The sequence below is a fragment of the Microcebus murinus genome, chromosome 23 (assembly GCF_040939455.1).
Source record: "Microcebus murinus isolate Inina chromosome 23, M.murinus_Inina_mat1.0, whole genome shotgun sequence".
NCBI classification, from domain to species: Eukaryota; Metazoa; Chordata; class Mammalia; order Primates; family Cheirogaleidae; genus Microcebus; species Microcebus murinus.
This window is the reverse complement of record NC_134126.1, coordinates 20,321,429-20,338,982: the sequence shown is the minus strand read 5'-3', so window position 1 is coordinate 20,338,982 and position 17,554 is coordinate 20,321,429. Positions and strand designations below refer to the sequence as shown.

Genomic DNA, 17,554 nt, shown 5'->3' with positions numbered 1-17,554 from the left:
TGGATACACTCAAATATATTATAAAATATATTTCCAATTGAAGACAGCGAAAACTGAACTGGAAAAAAAAGTTTTCAGTTTCATCAGTCATTCCTTAATTAAAATAAGTAACCTAAGCTTTCCTAGGCATTAATTTTTCTGTATCTATAATACAGAGATACTATTTTGACGAAAATTTATAAAAATATCAAGGGAATTTTATCCTTTAGGGAATGAAAGGATTTATATAGACTTTCTAAAGACAATGGAAAATGTTGATAAAAGACATGAGGAAAGAGTACTTTGAATTCCATCTCTGCCTCTTTTATTCTTTTTGGATGTCCAATACAATTAAATTACCATAATGTCCCTGATGTCTGTGTGCTGAGTATTTCTCTATATTATTTACAGTTTTAGAGGTTTTAATCCCTCTCTGACTTCAGTTAGAGTAAGGGCACCCTAGTAATCTGAGAATGCAGGGGCTGTTAACAGTAGTATTCTCCTATAGGTTGCAGAATTTCCTAAATCGGATAGAAAGACAAAGACTTTAAAGCTTATCCAGATGTGGTTTTACAATGATGTCAGTAGGCTTTACTCCATAATTGAGACCCCTGGAAATATACTGTGTTAGGCTTAGTATCTACAACAAGGTTAATGGAAATCTGCACCAAGGGTAAATACTTTAGCAGATTGTGTCATCAGGAAATATTTAAACACTATTTAAAAGGATTTAGAATAAGCAGATTTTATTTTACACTGACTAATGCACAGAAATATAATACAATAGAGCTGTTAACAAATAAACATAATGCTTTTCTCTCATCTCCTCCTCATCCTTTTGCCATCTGTATTGTTAAGTCCAATTAGCTTCTTGCATTTAAAACTCTAACCCACTCGTCCTTTTGCTTATTGAATGGAGACGACAGCTATACAGGCTCACCCTTGCCTATTGAGGAGCAATGTTATGTTTCAACTGTTTGTTTTCTAAAACACTTTTGGTTCATGCTATTTCATGACTCAATATCCTTGTATGGTTCTCCATTGCCTCAGAATAAAGTTCAAATGTCTCAACACACCTTAGCATCTTTGATAATATGACACCCACCTTGCTTCTCACTACTGGCCTCTTACCTGGGATGCCCAGTCATATTAAACTGTGTCCTATTCGATTTTTATGGAATTCACATTCATAGCCCTGTGCACATTGATTACTCTACCATAGTCCTTAGACTGGCCTGTTTCTCAGTTCTGAATCTCTACTCTAAAGCCCACAAAAATTCACTTCCTCTGTGATACTTTATTTCCAAATTGTATTGAACGCCTCTTTTATTTTTATTCTCACATCTGTTGCAAAATTTACCACAGGCAGGACAGCATTTTATTTTGTTTTCTATGTTTCTATCTAAGCAATTGAATTGGGAATGATTTGAGAGAGAATGATAACATCTTAGTAATACACGTGACATCTAACTTCCAATGTACATAATACATGCTCAACAAACATTTCCTGAATTAAATTGAATAGGTAGTTTAGAGATGTGCTTTTCTTGCATGCAGGGGATTTTGTGCATAGAGTCTATGTTATAACAATAATTTTATTTCTACAACTAATAGCATGTAGTTGTTGATCATTTACTATCTTTACAAAGGAGTTGTAAGCACTATGCTAATTATTTTTACATGCATTATTACATTTAATTCTCATTCCAAATCCCTGTAGTAGACAGTGTTATTACTACTCTATCAAGAAACCAAGGCTCAGCAAGGTCCAACAGCAGGTAAGAGACACGCTTGAGAGATTCTACCTCGGACCCCTGTGGTAGGAAGAGTTCTAAGAATCACTCTCAGTGACTATCACCTATATACAGTTCCTCCCCTTTGAGTGTGGATGGAACCTGTAAATTTAATGAGCTATAACACCCATGATTATCTTGCCTTATATATGGGAACAGGAGATGGTCCTGGTGGGCCGAATATAATTGTGAGTCTTTAAAAGCAGAGGGTTTTCTCCAGCTGGAGGTAGAAGTCATCAGAGAGATTCAAAGCAGGAAGGGAGATCCGATACCATGGAGGTTCTCCATCACTGAGATTGAGGGGGCCAAGTGAAGGGACCTGAGAATGGCCTCTAGAAGCTGAGAGCAGCCGCTGGCCAACAGCCAACAAGGAAATGAGGGGCTTCAGCTTTACCACCACAAGAAACTGTATTCTGCCAGCAACCTAAATGAGTCTAGAAGTGATTTCTTTCCCAGAGTCTCCAGATGAGAGCCCAAGCTCTCCAAACCCTTGACTGTGGCCTTGTAAGACCCTAATTAGGAACCTTGCTAAGTCCACCCCATCTTCTGACTTACAGTACTGTGAACTAGTACCTGGGTATTTTTTAAGCTGATTACTGCATCTCCCTTACCAAACCCTTCATGGGATCAGTGCTGTTAAGTGAACAAGAAATAAATTTCTATTGCAGTTTTGCTAGTAGAAACTATTCTGTGTGTGTGTGTGCATATTTGCATCATCTAGGATTATCCTAACAAATATAGAGAAGGTTTTATAAGATCTGAGAAGGAAGACAGTGGTACAGCTATGTAAAGAACTGGGGAAAGTGAATTCCAGTCAGAGGATACAAAAGTTCAAAGGTCTGGAAATAGGAAAAGACTTATAACTCATAAAACAAAAACCAGAAATAGAAAACCAGTGTAATACTGCAGAAATAAATAGGAGCATGAGAATGAATGATAAAAGCCCAGGAGAGAAGATAAGAGCCAGGTAATAAGTGTTATAGGCCAACATAAGGAGTTTGGATTTTATTTTATTTTGTGAGGTATGGAGGAGAAGTAATCCAAGATTAAATCCAGGTTTTTGTCTTGGGAAAAAGGCTGTAGAGTGTCCTCTGTTTCCTAAGATGGAGAATTCAGGAAAAGAACACATTGGTGGGAGGTGGCAGATATAATACATTCAGTTTTAAGGAGTTGGAGTAGAAATGCCTGTGGCAGGAATGCCCCATAAGAAGTTAGAAAAATGTTCATGGCTTAATAAAGATGTCTGAGGTAGAGATAAGGATTACTGAGTCATCATAGGCATATTGTATGGAGTGTTCCAAGAAGAACCCTGAGATAAGCCAACATCTGTGGGTGGAAACAAAAGAGGACGAAGAGACCATATCAGAGCTTAGGCAAGAACAGGAAAATTGGGAGGTTGGCATGTCACAGACACCAAAAGAAGAATATTCTGAGATGGAGAAGTGATCAACAAAGTGCTATGAATTAAATAGCCTCCACATTGTGCCTGAATTGGGGACTATAAGAACTTTGACAACCTAGGTTAGAACAGTTTCAATTGAATGGCAAAATAGTCGTGGGGTCAGTAGAGGTATAGTGGGTTGAATTTTGTTCCTCAAAAAGATATGTTCAAGTACTAACCCCCTATACATGTAAGTGTGACTTTATTTAGAAAAAGGGTCTTTGCAGACATAATAAAGTTAAATTGCGATCATATTGGACCCGGGTTGGCCCTAAATCTATTGTAACTGCTGTCCTTATAGGAAGAGAGAAATCTGGAAGCCTGGGGAACACCATGCACTGATTGAAGCAGAAATTGGAGTGATGCAACTGCAAGCCAAAGCATGCTGCAGATTGCCAAAAAACAAGAGAAGCTGGAATAGGGAGGGCAGGATTCTCCCACACAGTTTCATAGGGACCATGGCCCTGCTAATACCTTAATTTCAAACTTCTAGCCTCCAGAACTTTGAGAGAATAAATTTCTGTTGTATTAAGGCATTTTGGGGTATCATTAAGGCAGTTTGGGGTATCATATTACAACAGCATGAGGGAGCTAATAATACTCCAGTGAGCAGGCAAAGAATATGAGACATGGAAGTAAGACATGTGATTGTGAAGATGTGAAAGGCAAGGCTGGGAGCATGAGTTTGATGTGGGAACTGAGTGTATTGGACCTGGAGCATTTCTAGGTGATGGTGAAGTCCTAGATACTGAAATGAGTGCAAGTAACTTAAGAGGACAATTTTTCTACAGATGAGAAGGTATTTTATTTTATTTATTTATTATTATTTTTAAATTTCAGAATATAGTGGGGAGCACAAATGTTTAGGTTGGGATCTGAGAGGCTGGCTGTCCCATGGATTGTTCACATGAAAGTTAAAACTACACAGGTTGACAGAACCTGGGGTAAGAAAGAGGGAAAAAGTCTAGGTGCTCCAGTTTTTACTGAATCAGGGATGGGATGTTGGTAAAAATGAGCAAAACAGAGAAAAGAACTTCTTATAGCTAAAGAGCATGGGTCTTATAGGATCAGTGAGTATGAAAGGAAGGTAGAAAGTAATACTCAGGAATGATATAAGATAGAAAAGCAGCAGAGGCGGCAAACCCTAGCCCTTTGAATTCTTATTTACATGCAGCATCCAATAAAGGTTCTCATCCACTTAACATGGCTGACAAAGAAATAACTCTGTTCAGGAGAGAGTCAGTTTTTCATTTATTTTGAGAAAATATAAGAAAAATAAAGTGTATGAGGCCATTTGAAATATTTCCCATGAAAACGAAAGTTCTGTGAGGGCAGGGCCATTGAGCCTTTTGTTCCCCACTGGATCCTCAATGCTTAGAAAAGTGTTGTGTATCTCCATAGCAGACATCCAATAATATTAATAGTCAATGGATGAATGAAGCATTCCAGACACAATCAATTTTCTCTCTAAAAAAAATTTTTATTACTGTCAGGTGCTATTTATAATATATCCATCTCTAAACTGATTTTGAATAGATGCCTTATCTTCTTGAACATTTTTTAGATATTTGATGGAAGTGTTAGAATGTTATTCATCACATGAAATACACAGCTATACATAGTTATAGGTTGCATTGTGTTCCCTCAAAATTCATATGAGGAAGTCCTAGCTGCCTGAGCCTCACTACATATGGTTATTTGGAAATAGGGTCCTTGCTATTGTAATGAGTTAAAATGAGGTCATTAGGTTGGGCTCTAATCCATTGAAAACTCTCACAAAGTTGCCATTGTTTGATGAAACAGATGAGCAGCAACATTGTTATGATGGAGGATGACTCTTTAATAAAGCTTCCCCGGGTGTTTTTCTGTTAAAGTTTTGGCTAATTTTCTCAAAACACTCTCAGTATAAGCAGATGTTATCATTCTTTGGCCCTACAGAAAGGCAACAAGCAAAGTGCTTTCCGCATCTCAAAAGACTCTTGCCATAACCTTTGCTCTTGACTGGCCTGCCTTCGCTTTGACTGGACCACACCTACCTCTTGGTAGCCATTGCTTTGATTGTGCTTTGTCTTCAGGATTGTACTGGTAAAGCAGTGTTTCATCTCTTGTTACAATTCTTCAAAGAAATGCTTCAGGATCTTGACTCTACATGTATATAATTTCCATAGAAAACTCTGCTCTTGTCTGCAGCTGATCTGGGTGCAACAGTTTTGGCACCCATCAAGTAGACAGTTTGCTCGACTTTAATTTTTCAGTCAGAATTGTGTAAGCTAAATCAATTGAGAGGTCTATGGGGTTGACTATTGTTTCTGCTGTTAATCATTGGTCCTCTTCAATTAGGGCACAAACAAGATCAACTTTTTCCTCATAAATTGATGTGGATGGTCTGCCACTGTGAGCTTCATTGTCAACATCATTTCATTCCTTCTTAAAATGCATTGTCTTCATAAACTTTTTCTAAAGCATTAGTCATTTCTCCATTCTTTTACCCAAGATTTACCATAAATTTGATGTTGGTTCTTGCTTCAATTTTAACCGAATTTATGTTGCTCTGATAGGGGCTCTTTTCAAAGTGATGTCTTATCCTTAGTGCCTCAAATTAGATTCTGTTCAGACATGTTATGACAAGTTAGTATGAGTTTATTTCAGTGCAAAAAAATTTTTAAATCCATGTATAATTTTTTCATAATATTTATTTTCCATGAACTTTTTGAAGACTCCTCATATTGTTTGATTCCATTCATATTAAATACAAAAATAGCAAAACCAATTTATGCTGTTAACAGCCAGGAAAGTAGACAACTGAGTCAAGATTTGAAGGCACAAAATGGAAAGCTTCCAGGATTCTTATAATGTTGTGTTTCTTGATTTGGGTACAGATTCTATAGATGTGTTTAGTTTGTAAATATTCATTAAGCTGTACACTTAAGATATGCTCATTTTCTGTATAAAGTTATAATTCAATTTCAAAGTTTTAAATAATAAATTAAAAATAATGGCAGCTCTCAAAATGCTCAAAATAAGAGGAAGCCTCTATTTGTCATGTTCTCAATGGAAGAACGCATTCCATTACCCTTTTCAGCATTGGACTCCACTGTTATTTCCACTATTCCTCTGAAATTCCTTTAAGCAAAATGCTTTCCTAACATAGAATTCTTTCCTACCATTTAAGAGCATAATAATCCTCAATTAGGTTAACAGATCACAGATAATATTGGGGTACACATCTTAAAAGATAAATTTAAACATACTATTTCTTCACATACTGGTGCATTATAGAAGTACCTTAACGGAACTTTGGTTGTATTATTTACAGTTAGCCACAGCTGATATTTAAACATTCTGTACAAGTTATTTCATTTCATTTGACCCTTTGTTACTAAATAAATGTGACTCTTGAGAGTAAAGCATACATACACTATTCTGGTATCTAGCTAAACCTTGAACAACTAATCTGGAGTCTTTGGTCACTGAGTTAGCAGATTAATAATTTGACCTCTGAAGGCTCCAGATTCTTTTATAGTTGAGCTTTGTTCCCTTGTACCCTCAAGGTTTCTTAAACTTTGCATAATTTAATGCTGTATGTCTGTGACATAAAAAGGGCACATGGTATGACCTCATTTGTGATAGAGAGGCACAGTGACTCATGGATGAGACCATGGTTTTACCTGAAACCCTCACATGCCCTACTTTGTACATACTCAGGCTCATGGATTAGAATACAGACGTGTTAACAGGATTCTCTTAGGTAATATTGTTTTTGCGCAAGTGGAATTATTTCAATACACTGCAGTGTGATATTCAGATATGAAAAATTAAAGAAAATATCTAGGTTAAAGTCCTTTTTGCTAAGAAAAAATCTTTTGTAAGCCATCAATGTGAATGAATATAATTTAGCCCAAATTTGTAGAGTGTTGATAGGGTTCCTTATAATGCTTGGCTAGAAGTACCTAACCTTTAAATGTGTTTTTATTGTGCCATAAGCAATACAACTTCTTCGATAAATTTCTTATCGTAAGACTTAAGTGTTTGGAAGGTTTAAGATGAGCACTTCTGTTTTGCTTTTTATACATGGTTCTTTTTGACCTTGGCAAATAATATCCCAAAAAAGTTTTATCTCTTTTAGTTGGTTATAGATATAAACACTCTTACAGACATTGGCCTAGGCAAAGAATTTATAAAGACAACCCCAAAGCAATTGGAGGAACAACAAAAATAAATACATGGGACTTGATAAAATTAAAAAGCTTCTACACAGCCAAGGACATAATTATTACACTGAATAGACAAACTATACAATGGGAAAAAATATTTGTATGCTATATATCTGATAAAGAAATGATAACCAGAATCTATAAAGAACTCTAGCATATCAGCAAGAAAAAAATCAAATAACCCCATTAAAAAGTGGACAAAAGACATGAACAGAAACTTTTCAAAAAAAGATAGACTAATGCCCAACAAACATATGAAAAAATGCTCAACATCTCTAATCATCAGGGTAATGTAAATCAAAACCACAATGAGATATCACTAAACTCCTGTGAGAATGGCTTTTATCAAAACGTCCCAAAACAACAAATGCTGGCATGGATCTGAAGAGATAGGAGCACTCATACACTTTTGGTGGGACTGCAAACTAGTGCAACCTCTATGGAAAGTAGTGTGGACATACCTCAAAGAACTCAAAGTAGAACTACCATTTGACCCAACAATCCCACAACTGGGTATTTACCCAAAGATAAAAAAGACATTCTATAAAAAAGACACCTGCAATCAAATGTTTATAGCAGCACAATTCACAATTGTGAAGAAGTGGAAACAACCGCAGTGCCCAATCAATACATTAGTGCATTAATAAAATGTGGTATATGTATACCATGGACTATTACCATAAAAATACCATATGTATTACCATGGAGTATTGCCATAAAAACTGATGAACTATTACCTCTTGTATTAACCTGGATGGAACTGGAGACCATTCTTCTAAGCAAAGTATCACAAGAATGGAGAAACAAACATCACATGTACTCACTATTAAATTGGAACTAATCAATCACCACTTATGTGCACATACGGAAAAAGCATTCATTGGAAATCCACCAGGTGAGAGGGTGGAGGGAGGTGGGTAGATTCACACCTCACAGGTACAATGTACATTATCTGGGTGATGGACACATTTGTAACTGTGAATCAAATGGTATAAAAGCAATTTATGTAACCAAAATGCTTGTACTCCCTCTAATATTCTGAAATAAATATATATGTAAAAAAAAATAAAGAAAAAAAGAAAGATGTAAATACTTATTGGCTATATGATTTTATCAGAAATTCATCTGCTTTTCTTCTTTCTTTCCTTCCTGCTCTGTGTTCCTCTCCCTCCCTTCCATTCCCTATTTCTTTCTCTCTCTCCTTCTATCTCTGTCTCACACACACATTCACACTTATTACACTGCTATTATTCGTATCTTACCATTTCAGACTTAATGATAGAAACCCAGGTCCTGTGGTTCTAGATTATCAGCCACTCTTATTTAACAAAAGACTACTATAGATTTATTAGATGATGTACTTGAAAATACACGTGTGTTATGATTTAGGGTCAGATATTTGTTATTTTCTATAGTGTCTCTATTGGCCTCTCCTCCTTTGGAGTTCTAGTCATTATCAACAGCAACGGGTTTAGGTTGGCTTAACAAAAAGCAAGTCATGTAATCTTTCCTTACCAGGTAGCACAACGCACAGAAACCTCCTTGCCATGTTTGTTGTATACTTCTCCCAACCACTACTGCCTTGCTATTCTTATTTCTGAAAACTTGGTAGGCTTTTCTGAAACATCTCACAAACTTCTTAAAAATTGCCAGTTTCTGGTAGGGTGCTCATTTAAAATGAGAATAATCTGGTTGGCTACAGCTTGGATAGTCATCATCAATCAGAGGCTAGCTAGCCTGAACTTTGAAACAATCCCAGTATGTTGAACAGTTTCACAAAGGGTTTCTTTTTTCTACCTATTTATGAACATGCTGTATACATACAACTTAGGTGGTCCACAATAGCTCTGCCAGTGATATCAATATAGGTCTTTCAATCTTTCAGTAAGGTTTTTAATTTTTTAAACATAAGCTTTAAAGCATAGTTGTTTTTACCTCAAAATTCTTAAAAATCTGTTATGGGACAGAAATAAGAGATTAATGGAGATCTTGCAAAAAAAGATAAATGGCACCACCAGAATACCACAAAACTGGGGGAAAAATTAATTGAACCTATACTTTTGATAAATATTTATTTTTTGCAGAAGAAAAATGCATACTAGTTTAAGCTGTCATTACACTAACCTACATCCTATTTTTCATATTATTAGTAATACATAATGTGGTAGTTTATATTCAAAAATAAAACTAGAATGTATATACCTCATGTATTTATCCAGAAATACACCAAGGTTACTATGGTTACGAAAAATCCATTACCTTTGAATACAGAATGAAAAAGTTTGACTTAAAGTGTGTGCTATTTATTATAGCAAACATCAACAGCCTTCGGGAGGTTCTCTAACTGGATTCATTTTTCAGTGTCAGAACTGACCCACCATACTACTAGCTTATGGCCTATGCAAGGCAAAAAATTTGAACTGTATGCATTTTTAAATATATTTTGTACTAACTCAAGGTGCAGCAATGCCTTTGACTTTCAATGCTTCATATTTAAGAGAAAGAAGAAAAAAAATTCAAACCACCTAGATGCTAAGTGGCTTCTGAATTGAAATGCATTTACTTTACCTATATCCACCATGGCAGCAAGATCCATTTGCAAAGCATAACGGAAGAATGTTGGTTCTATATGGAAACTTAAAAATGAAACTACAAATAAATGGAGTAGGAGTGAGGAAAAATAATGTTCACATTTTGAATATTTAAGAGGGGACATTAAACCAAGTTATTAAGGAAGTTTTTGATCGTGTAGAAGGAAAAGAATTTTAAATAGGGCAGGTGATTGTAACCAGGAAATATAGGGTAGCTTTTGAAGAAGTTTCAAAGTTATTTCTTACACCTATTAAATTCTGTTCATCAATATTGTGATCAGATGAATCAAAGTAAAATATAAATGGTTAATAAGTACACAGAAAAGTACTCAGTATAATTAGTGATTTAAAATACAAATAAAAATAAGATTTTCTGCTTGTAAAATTATCAACGGTTTAAGAGTATAACATCCACTGCTGATAATTTCCTAGAAATCATGTGTAATATATATTAAATATTATGTAAAAGTTACTACTTTTGACTTAGCTAGGAATCTAGCAAATAAAGATTTATGTATAATATCTATAACAAGATATTTAAAATAGAGATAAATTAGAAATTACTGCTCAAATCATTAAATGCATGAAACATTAAATATCCATTAGATAGAATATTGTTATTAAAAAATTTCAAAATATTTTAGAAAAATGTTTAATAATGTGGGGATATAGTCCTAATATAATAAAGGAATAGACAAGGATACAAAATAATACATAGCTTATAGCTCAATTTTCTTAAAATGAATGAAGTACTAGAAGGAATTATGTCAAATATTAAGAGTTTCTCTCTGTATGGTGGGATTATCAGGTATTATATACCAATATATTTTATATTATTTTCAATAAGCACGTATTACTTTTATAATTAAAAATACTATCAGTTGTTTTCCTAATCTAGCATACTGCATCTTCCTTTTCTCAGTCTCTCTGTGAAGAGATATTTCAGCTCTTTACAGATCCATGTTAGTGGCTCTAAACTGACACTATTATTGACAGCATCAGCCCTCGTGAATAGAAGTTCCACCCACAAACCACTTGGTATGGAAAAGATATTAGGTTACAAATCACCTGACACGAAGACAAGCAATGAGTACCAACAGCATTGTAGATCCATACCTACCATGGTGTAGACTTAAAAAGTGCCTCTAATCACTAAAGCCCATCTCAATAGCTAGAGTGGTTTCCAATTAGCCTCCTGCCTGGCTGACTTTAGACAGACAGATTCCCTTTCCCATTTTTCTATGAGTCTTAATGGGCAGGTAAACTTTGAAGACATATATGACTTAAAGGTAGTGCATATCACAGATGTAAAAATCTTGGAATGGAAAGGGATCTTTCAGGCCATTTTATTTAACTCTCATGCACAATTTCAGAATCTCTGGGAAAGTGGGCATTCAGCCTATGCTAATAGAAAAGGCACTAACTTTAGGGTGCTGTTATGGACAGAATCGTGTCCCCCACCCCCCACATTTATCTGTTGAAACCTTAACCCCCAATGTGACTATATTTGGAGAAAGGACCTTTAAAGAGGTAACTAAGGTGAAATGACATCATAAGGCTGGGGACTTAATCCAATAGGACTGGTGTCCTTATAGGAAAGGGAAGAAACAAGCCCAGGATAGGCTCACACAGAGGAAAGGCCGGTGAGCACACATTGAGAAGGCTGCCATCTGTCATCTGCCAAGGACAGGGTCCTCATGAGAAACCGAACTGGCCAACACCTTGAACTTGGACTTGTAGCCTGCAGACTGTGAGAAATAAGTTCCTATTGTCTAAGGCACCCATTCTGTGATATTTTGTCATGGCAGCGCCAGCAGACTAATACAGGTGTTTTTGGGTTTGTAATCAGGCTACTTCCTGTCTCATTTCCAGAGTTATTGTGAGGAAAAAATAAAATATGTTCAATAAGTGGAATATATAGAGATTAAAAGTATGGGCCAGACATTTGAATTGGTTCTTCCAATTTCTGACTAGAATTTCTTGTCCTGTCTATGCCTCAGTTTTGCTAGCTATAAGTTAGAATAGTCATGTACATTTTTAAACCCTGCCTTGACTTTCTCAGCTGAGTTCCCTTCCTTACTGACCAACACTGTGGTCCTAACATGCTTCATATCTAAGAGCAACAAGGAAGATAGTTGCTTGTAAGAAACTAAGAAAGCTATAAGAAAAAAAATGCATTGGGTCATATCAGAGATATATTCCTTAAATATTACATAAAGGTTGAAAACCACTAACCTCTTAATATTGTAGCCAGAGAAGATAGTTTTGCACACTTTAAAAATATTCCACTTTTTCTTTATATTTGGGGCATCTATTGTACTAATCTACTATGCCACCATTGGACACAATCGTTCATTGCAAAGCCTATAGTCACTGTTTTTTGTTGATGACTCAATCAAACGAAATAGAGAATTTGGCATCATTTTGTAGGTGGGATTAGAAATCGGTGAGGATTTGTGTCTCCTCTCCCTCCCACACTGCTCTTTTTCTGGCTATGCATAGTGTCACCTCATGGCATTTTGCAATTTTGAAAATATTCAAGGCCCACAGTTTGAGAACTGCCATCAGCTGTATCAGTTCCCTGTGGACTAATTCAGCATTTGTTTCTTCACGTGGAAGAGATTTTAATTTCTCTTCTTCTAGTTGCTGCCTTTTTAAAATTTTTCCCTCCTGTATTCCTTTTTCTCCTATCCTGCTCCCCTATCTTCTATCAGTTGCCCTTTGCTATCTTCTTCCTTATTTTCCAGCAGTCATCTGACTTCATTCACTCACTCTTCCCACACTGCTCCATACCCACTCTGTGATAGGTCCCAGAGAGGCAGCAGTAAACAAGACAGGTACCGTCATGTCCTTATGATGCTTATGGTTTAATAGGGCAAACCAATAAGCGAACAAGCGGTCTTATTCAAAACGATGCACACAAAAAGGGCAGAGCATAATACACTTATCCACTGAGCACACAGGGCATACCTAAGTCATATCTGGGGAGTCAGAGAAGGCTTCTCAGAGGAAATGTCTATTCTTGGCCTAAAATGTATAATATCCCATTACCTTTGATGTTATCTCTTGGTCCTATAGAAGGGCTTTGTGTATAAATTATTAATACATCTATAAAGTTAATTCCATGATGTGTTTTAATTATTTTCTGAAATAATATATGCAGTCTATAAATTTTAGTTAAAATAACGCCATCAGATATTAAAGTGAGATTTATCTATTTTTTAGTTTATAGTATGAACTCTGTGTCCTACAGGAAATAATTATTATAATTTTTGTTTACTAAGTGCTAACAACATACTATGTATTTATTTATATATATATGTATATATATATATAATTTTCTTTAAAATACTAATTATCTTCATTTTCCAAATTCAGAAACTAAGTCTCAGAGAAGTTAGGTAACTTGATTTTAAGACCATACTGTCTTCAACACAGCCAGAATGCTTGGGTTGGTACCAGTCTGTGACTCACAAGCTGTGTGACCTTGAGCAAGTTGCTTAACCTTTCTATGTCCCAGTTTCACCATTTGTAAAATGGGAGTAATAATATTATAGAATAATATAGATATAATATCTTACACAATAAATATTATAGAATTCTATCCAATCACGGTGAACAAAATATAAAAGTAATAATTCTTGCCCTTTTAAAGTTCTCAGACTATGGGGAAGACACACACAAAAAAAGTAAACCCGAGAAAGCAACTGTATGAATATATATCCCTGTCCACAGATGGCTTGGACCAGCGTCTGCGTCCCCAGGAAGCTGTGAGTGTCAAGAGAAGAGGGACAGTGTCTGGCTGAGTCCCTATTATAACCTCAGTACTTGGCATTAATGTGAATGAGTGAATACATAAATAATTAATCGTACCACACACTCTAACTTGTTGTGACCTTTCATGAAGAACTTAATATCTTTAGACCTCCGTTTTTTTCATCAATCAATATCTGATTAACAATATTTCACGAGAGTCAAATACAGTATATAAAGATAATATAAAATATATAACCCCTATAAGTATTATACGAATATAAACACAGAACAGGTATCAGACAACATAACAATGTAGGTGTCTTGTGTTTAGAAAATTTTTAATGATGTACTTATTTTACTTAAGTGTTTTTATACTGCATTATGTGATCTGCGCATATATATTAATACTGTGTTTCTTCTCAAATGGTCTAAAATTCAGACCGCACTGAGTCACACTTCTGAGTCTTAAGATTATTCCATATTCATGAGGATTTTAAAGTAGTTAATCCATGTGAGAGTGAAATTTGTTCGAAGTGACGTCATTGATTCAGCCTGGGACTGTGAGCCTGACTGGTGGCCGCACTGGGTCCCGGCCTCAAGCCTGTGGTCTGATGGAGGCAGAGCAGTCAGTCATGTGCTCAGCTCTCCCAAGGGCCCCCCTGCACCCGAGCAAAGGTGTATTGGTGGAAGGATTTAGGGAAGGAGTGGTGGGAACTGCAGAAGGGAACATGCCCTGGGTGGGGTGCCAGGGGGCCAGGGGGAGGTAACATGAGCACTTTTCCATTTTTTTTCCGTTTTGGCTTCACCATAAATCTACAGTAATATAATTATAAACATCATAGAATTGGAATGGTTAACAAGAGACAAAAAAAAGTAACCCAATGTCATAAACCACATTTTCAGATAACTATAGTGGGAAATTGGTTCCACAACCCCCTGTGGATACCAGATCCATGGATGTGCAAATTCCTGATATAAAATGGTATATAGCATTTGCACATAACTTATGCATATCTTCTTGTTTGCTTTAAATTATTTCTAGATTACTTATAATACTTAATACAACATAAATGCTACGTACAGCGTTGTTATACCGTATTGGTTTCTTTTTTCTATTGTTTTAATCATTATATATATATTTTTCCAGATATCTTCTATCTGTGGTTTGTTGAATCCATAGATGCAGAACTCATGGATATGGGGGGTCAACTATATTTATACATACATACTCTAATAGAGACTATATATATGAACTAATAACTACAGAAATCTTACCTGTGACTGTGTAGTTCTCTCCATTGCCTGAATAGATTAGCCTCCCATCCATGAATAAAGAGTACCGAGTTATAATACCATTTGCTTTTTTGGGTGGATTCCAGGAAAGTAACAAAGAATTGGGAAAGGATTTGGCTACTGGTGGCTGAACCTCTTGTGGGGCTGTGGAAGAAAGATTTATAGAGTCTAATTTTAGTTTACTTTTCTATTTCAAACTTTTCAGACTCAAACCAATAAATCATGAAATAAACCTGAAATCCCATGCATGGAAAGGTTCCTGATTCGTGGGCAGTTTGTCAGTAATTGCTTTAGGAACAGTGCTAAATAACTGTCCTGAATTTATGAGAATTTGTATCAGTTGATGGATGGGGAGTACTTACACTAGTTCACTTGACTGATGTTTGTGTTACTTCATCAAATGTACTATTAACCCATAATCTCTAGGTGTGGCTGTACTTATAAAAGCAAACTAAACAGGTAGACTCTTCTAGCCTCAAGGAGCTTATGATCTAAGATGGATAACCCTGGTGAGAGTGGTTCATCATAGATATCTTTAAAAACCTACATGCAACTATAGAAATAGCCTGAAAGAGTGAAACTATTTAATTAATTATATATAAAAACTATATTGTGTGTCATTTTAAGAAACGTCCTGTTCCTTTTACACAGTGGTCAATGAATTGGAATGATAAGAACTAAAAGTTTTAAAAAATTGACCCTAATTTAGCAAATTAGGAATAACTTTGTGGAAAAGCTAGAAGTTTGGGAATTTTTTTGTTTTTTTTATAAAAAAGGAATATGAAGTGAACAGGTAGGGATCCCTCTGGGGCAGAGCTATGAAATAGGTACGAGGGTACCAGGCAAAATCTGTACAGAGGATGTAGTGGATCTAGAGAAAATAATGAGAGACACCAGGCAGTGTATCCTACACTAAGCTGCAAAAGGACTTGTAATAGCGGATGATAATCATATACCCAAGCAGGTGCAATGGAACATTAAAACAGTGCTATTATCGGTAGACTCGATGGAGGAAATACTGAGAAAATGGTGAAGATGGGTCACTGATAGCACAGTCCAGGGGAGGGGAGTCTGGTTAGCTCAGGTACAAAGTGCAGAGAATAAAGAGTCACCGGAAGGATTTTACAAAATCCTTTATCCTGTCACAGCTTCATTGTATAGGCCAATGTCTTCCATTCTTTTAGATATCTTCTGTGCAAGTGGTGCTTGCTAAAAGATTTACAGGAGAAAGGAGGAAGTGGAGGGAGTGAGGAGGGTGAATAGACACTGGGAAAGAGATAAAGAAAAAGACTGGCTGACTCTTTATTCCGTAAAGATCAAGCTTTTAAATCTCCTAAGGAACTTTACAACTAGATGGCATAAGAAATACGCAGTTCCTCTCATCAAGGAGAGAGAAATACGAAGTAACAATGCTTCAAATGTTTTGAGAGCTGTTATTTCTTGAAGTGATGCGTTCTGATGCTTGAGCAAAGCTTTCACTTTGGAGTGCTAAAATATTTTCCCTTTCTCACTGCCTTCTTAACGTATGCTTTCTGAGACATTAATTTATGCCAGCAGTTTGTAAGTTCCAAGTACAACAAAAGTGAGGCTTAAGTCGGAAGGAACTAAGCAGTGATTAATAATGCCTCAATTGGCATTTGGAGCTTCCATCATACTGAAATAATTGTTGCCTGTGCTGGTGTTTAGCAGTTAAAAAAGACCATGGAAATCAACCGTTTGATTCTCAATTTCATACTGTGCCATACAATCAATTCTTTTTAGTCAGACTGTCTCTAGATTTACTTCTGAGCCATAGTAAAATGAGGAAGCTTTCATTAATCTTTCAGATGCTTCATATTAATGACAAGGCTCTTGCATGAACAATGTAACAGCAATTAAAAAGCCCATTAATCTGCATTACAGCTATTAAAGATGCATGTCATTAAAGGGTATGGAGTTTGATTCATTTTCGCACCCCCCCAAAAAATGGAGCAATTATGGCCTGGCAATGCACTTTGTCATCAAATTAGGTTGGGGTTTTCCAGCAAATGGCCTTGCAGCATTTAGCTCTTCTCCTATTTTATTATTCATGACTGAAATGTGGAAGTCAAGACCTTTGAAATTACTTTACCTTCTTGTGGAGTAGAGATGTTCAATGCATGTGAGCTCTCAGTACAGCCAGCCAAAGTGCAAGCAGTTAGGGTTACTGCATAGTTTTTGAAGGGTAGCAAGCCTGTCAATATGCCTATAATAAAAGGGGGACAAAAGAGGTTTGCATGTTTACCATAAGCATCTATAAAGAGCATTGTCTGTGTGTGTGAGAGACAGAGAGAGAGAAAGGGAGAGACAGAGAAAGACAGAACAGAGAGACACAGAGAGATAGCAATCAAAAACATATGCTTCTTTAATTCATTTTCCTGCCTTTTGCTGATTACAGAATGGAGTGACTCAGAAAAAATTGTCAAAACAGATCTAAAACAGTATCTGATGTTTCCACATGCACTTTGT

The 17,554-nt window shown here is 36.0% G+C and overlaps 1 protein-coding gene across 1 annotated transcript in view; it reads right to left on the bottom strand.

Annotated features, from left to right (window-relative positions):
* The window catches only part of USH2A (usherin), a 654,133-nt gene that overhangs the window by 356,998 nt on the left and 279,581 nt on the right, over nucleotides 1-17,554 (bottom strand). The window contains exons 30-31 of the mRNA XM_075997053.1: nucleotides 17,178-17,291; nucleotides 15,050-15,211 (exon numbers count right to left, since the gene is read on the bottom strand). Coding sequence (XP_075853168.1) covers nucleotides 15,050-15,211; nucleotides 17,178-17,291 — 276 coding nt within the window. The remainder of the gene's footprint in view (nucleotides 1-15,049; nucleotides 15,212-17,177; nucleotides 17,292-17,554) is intronic.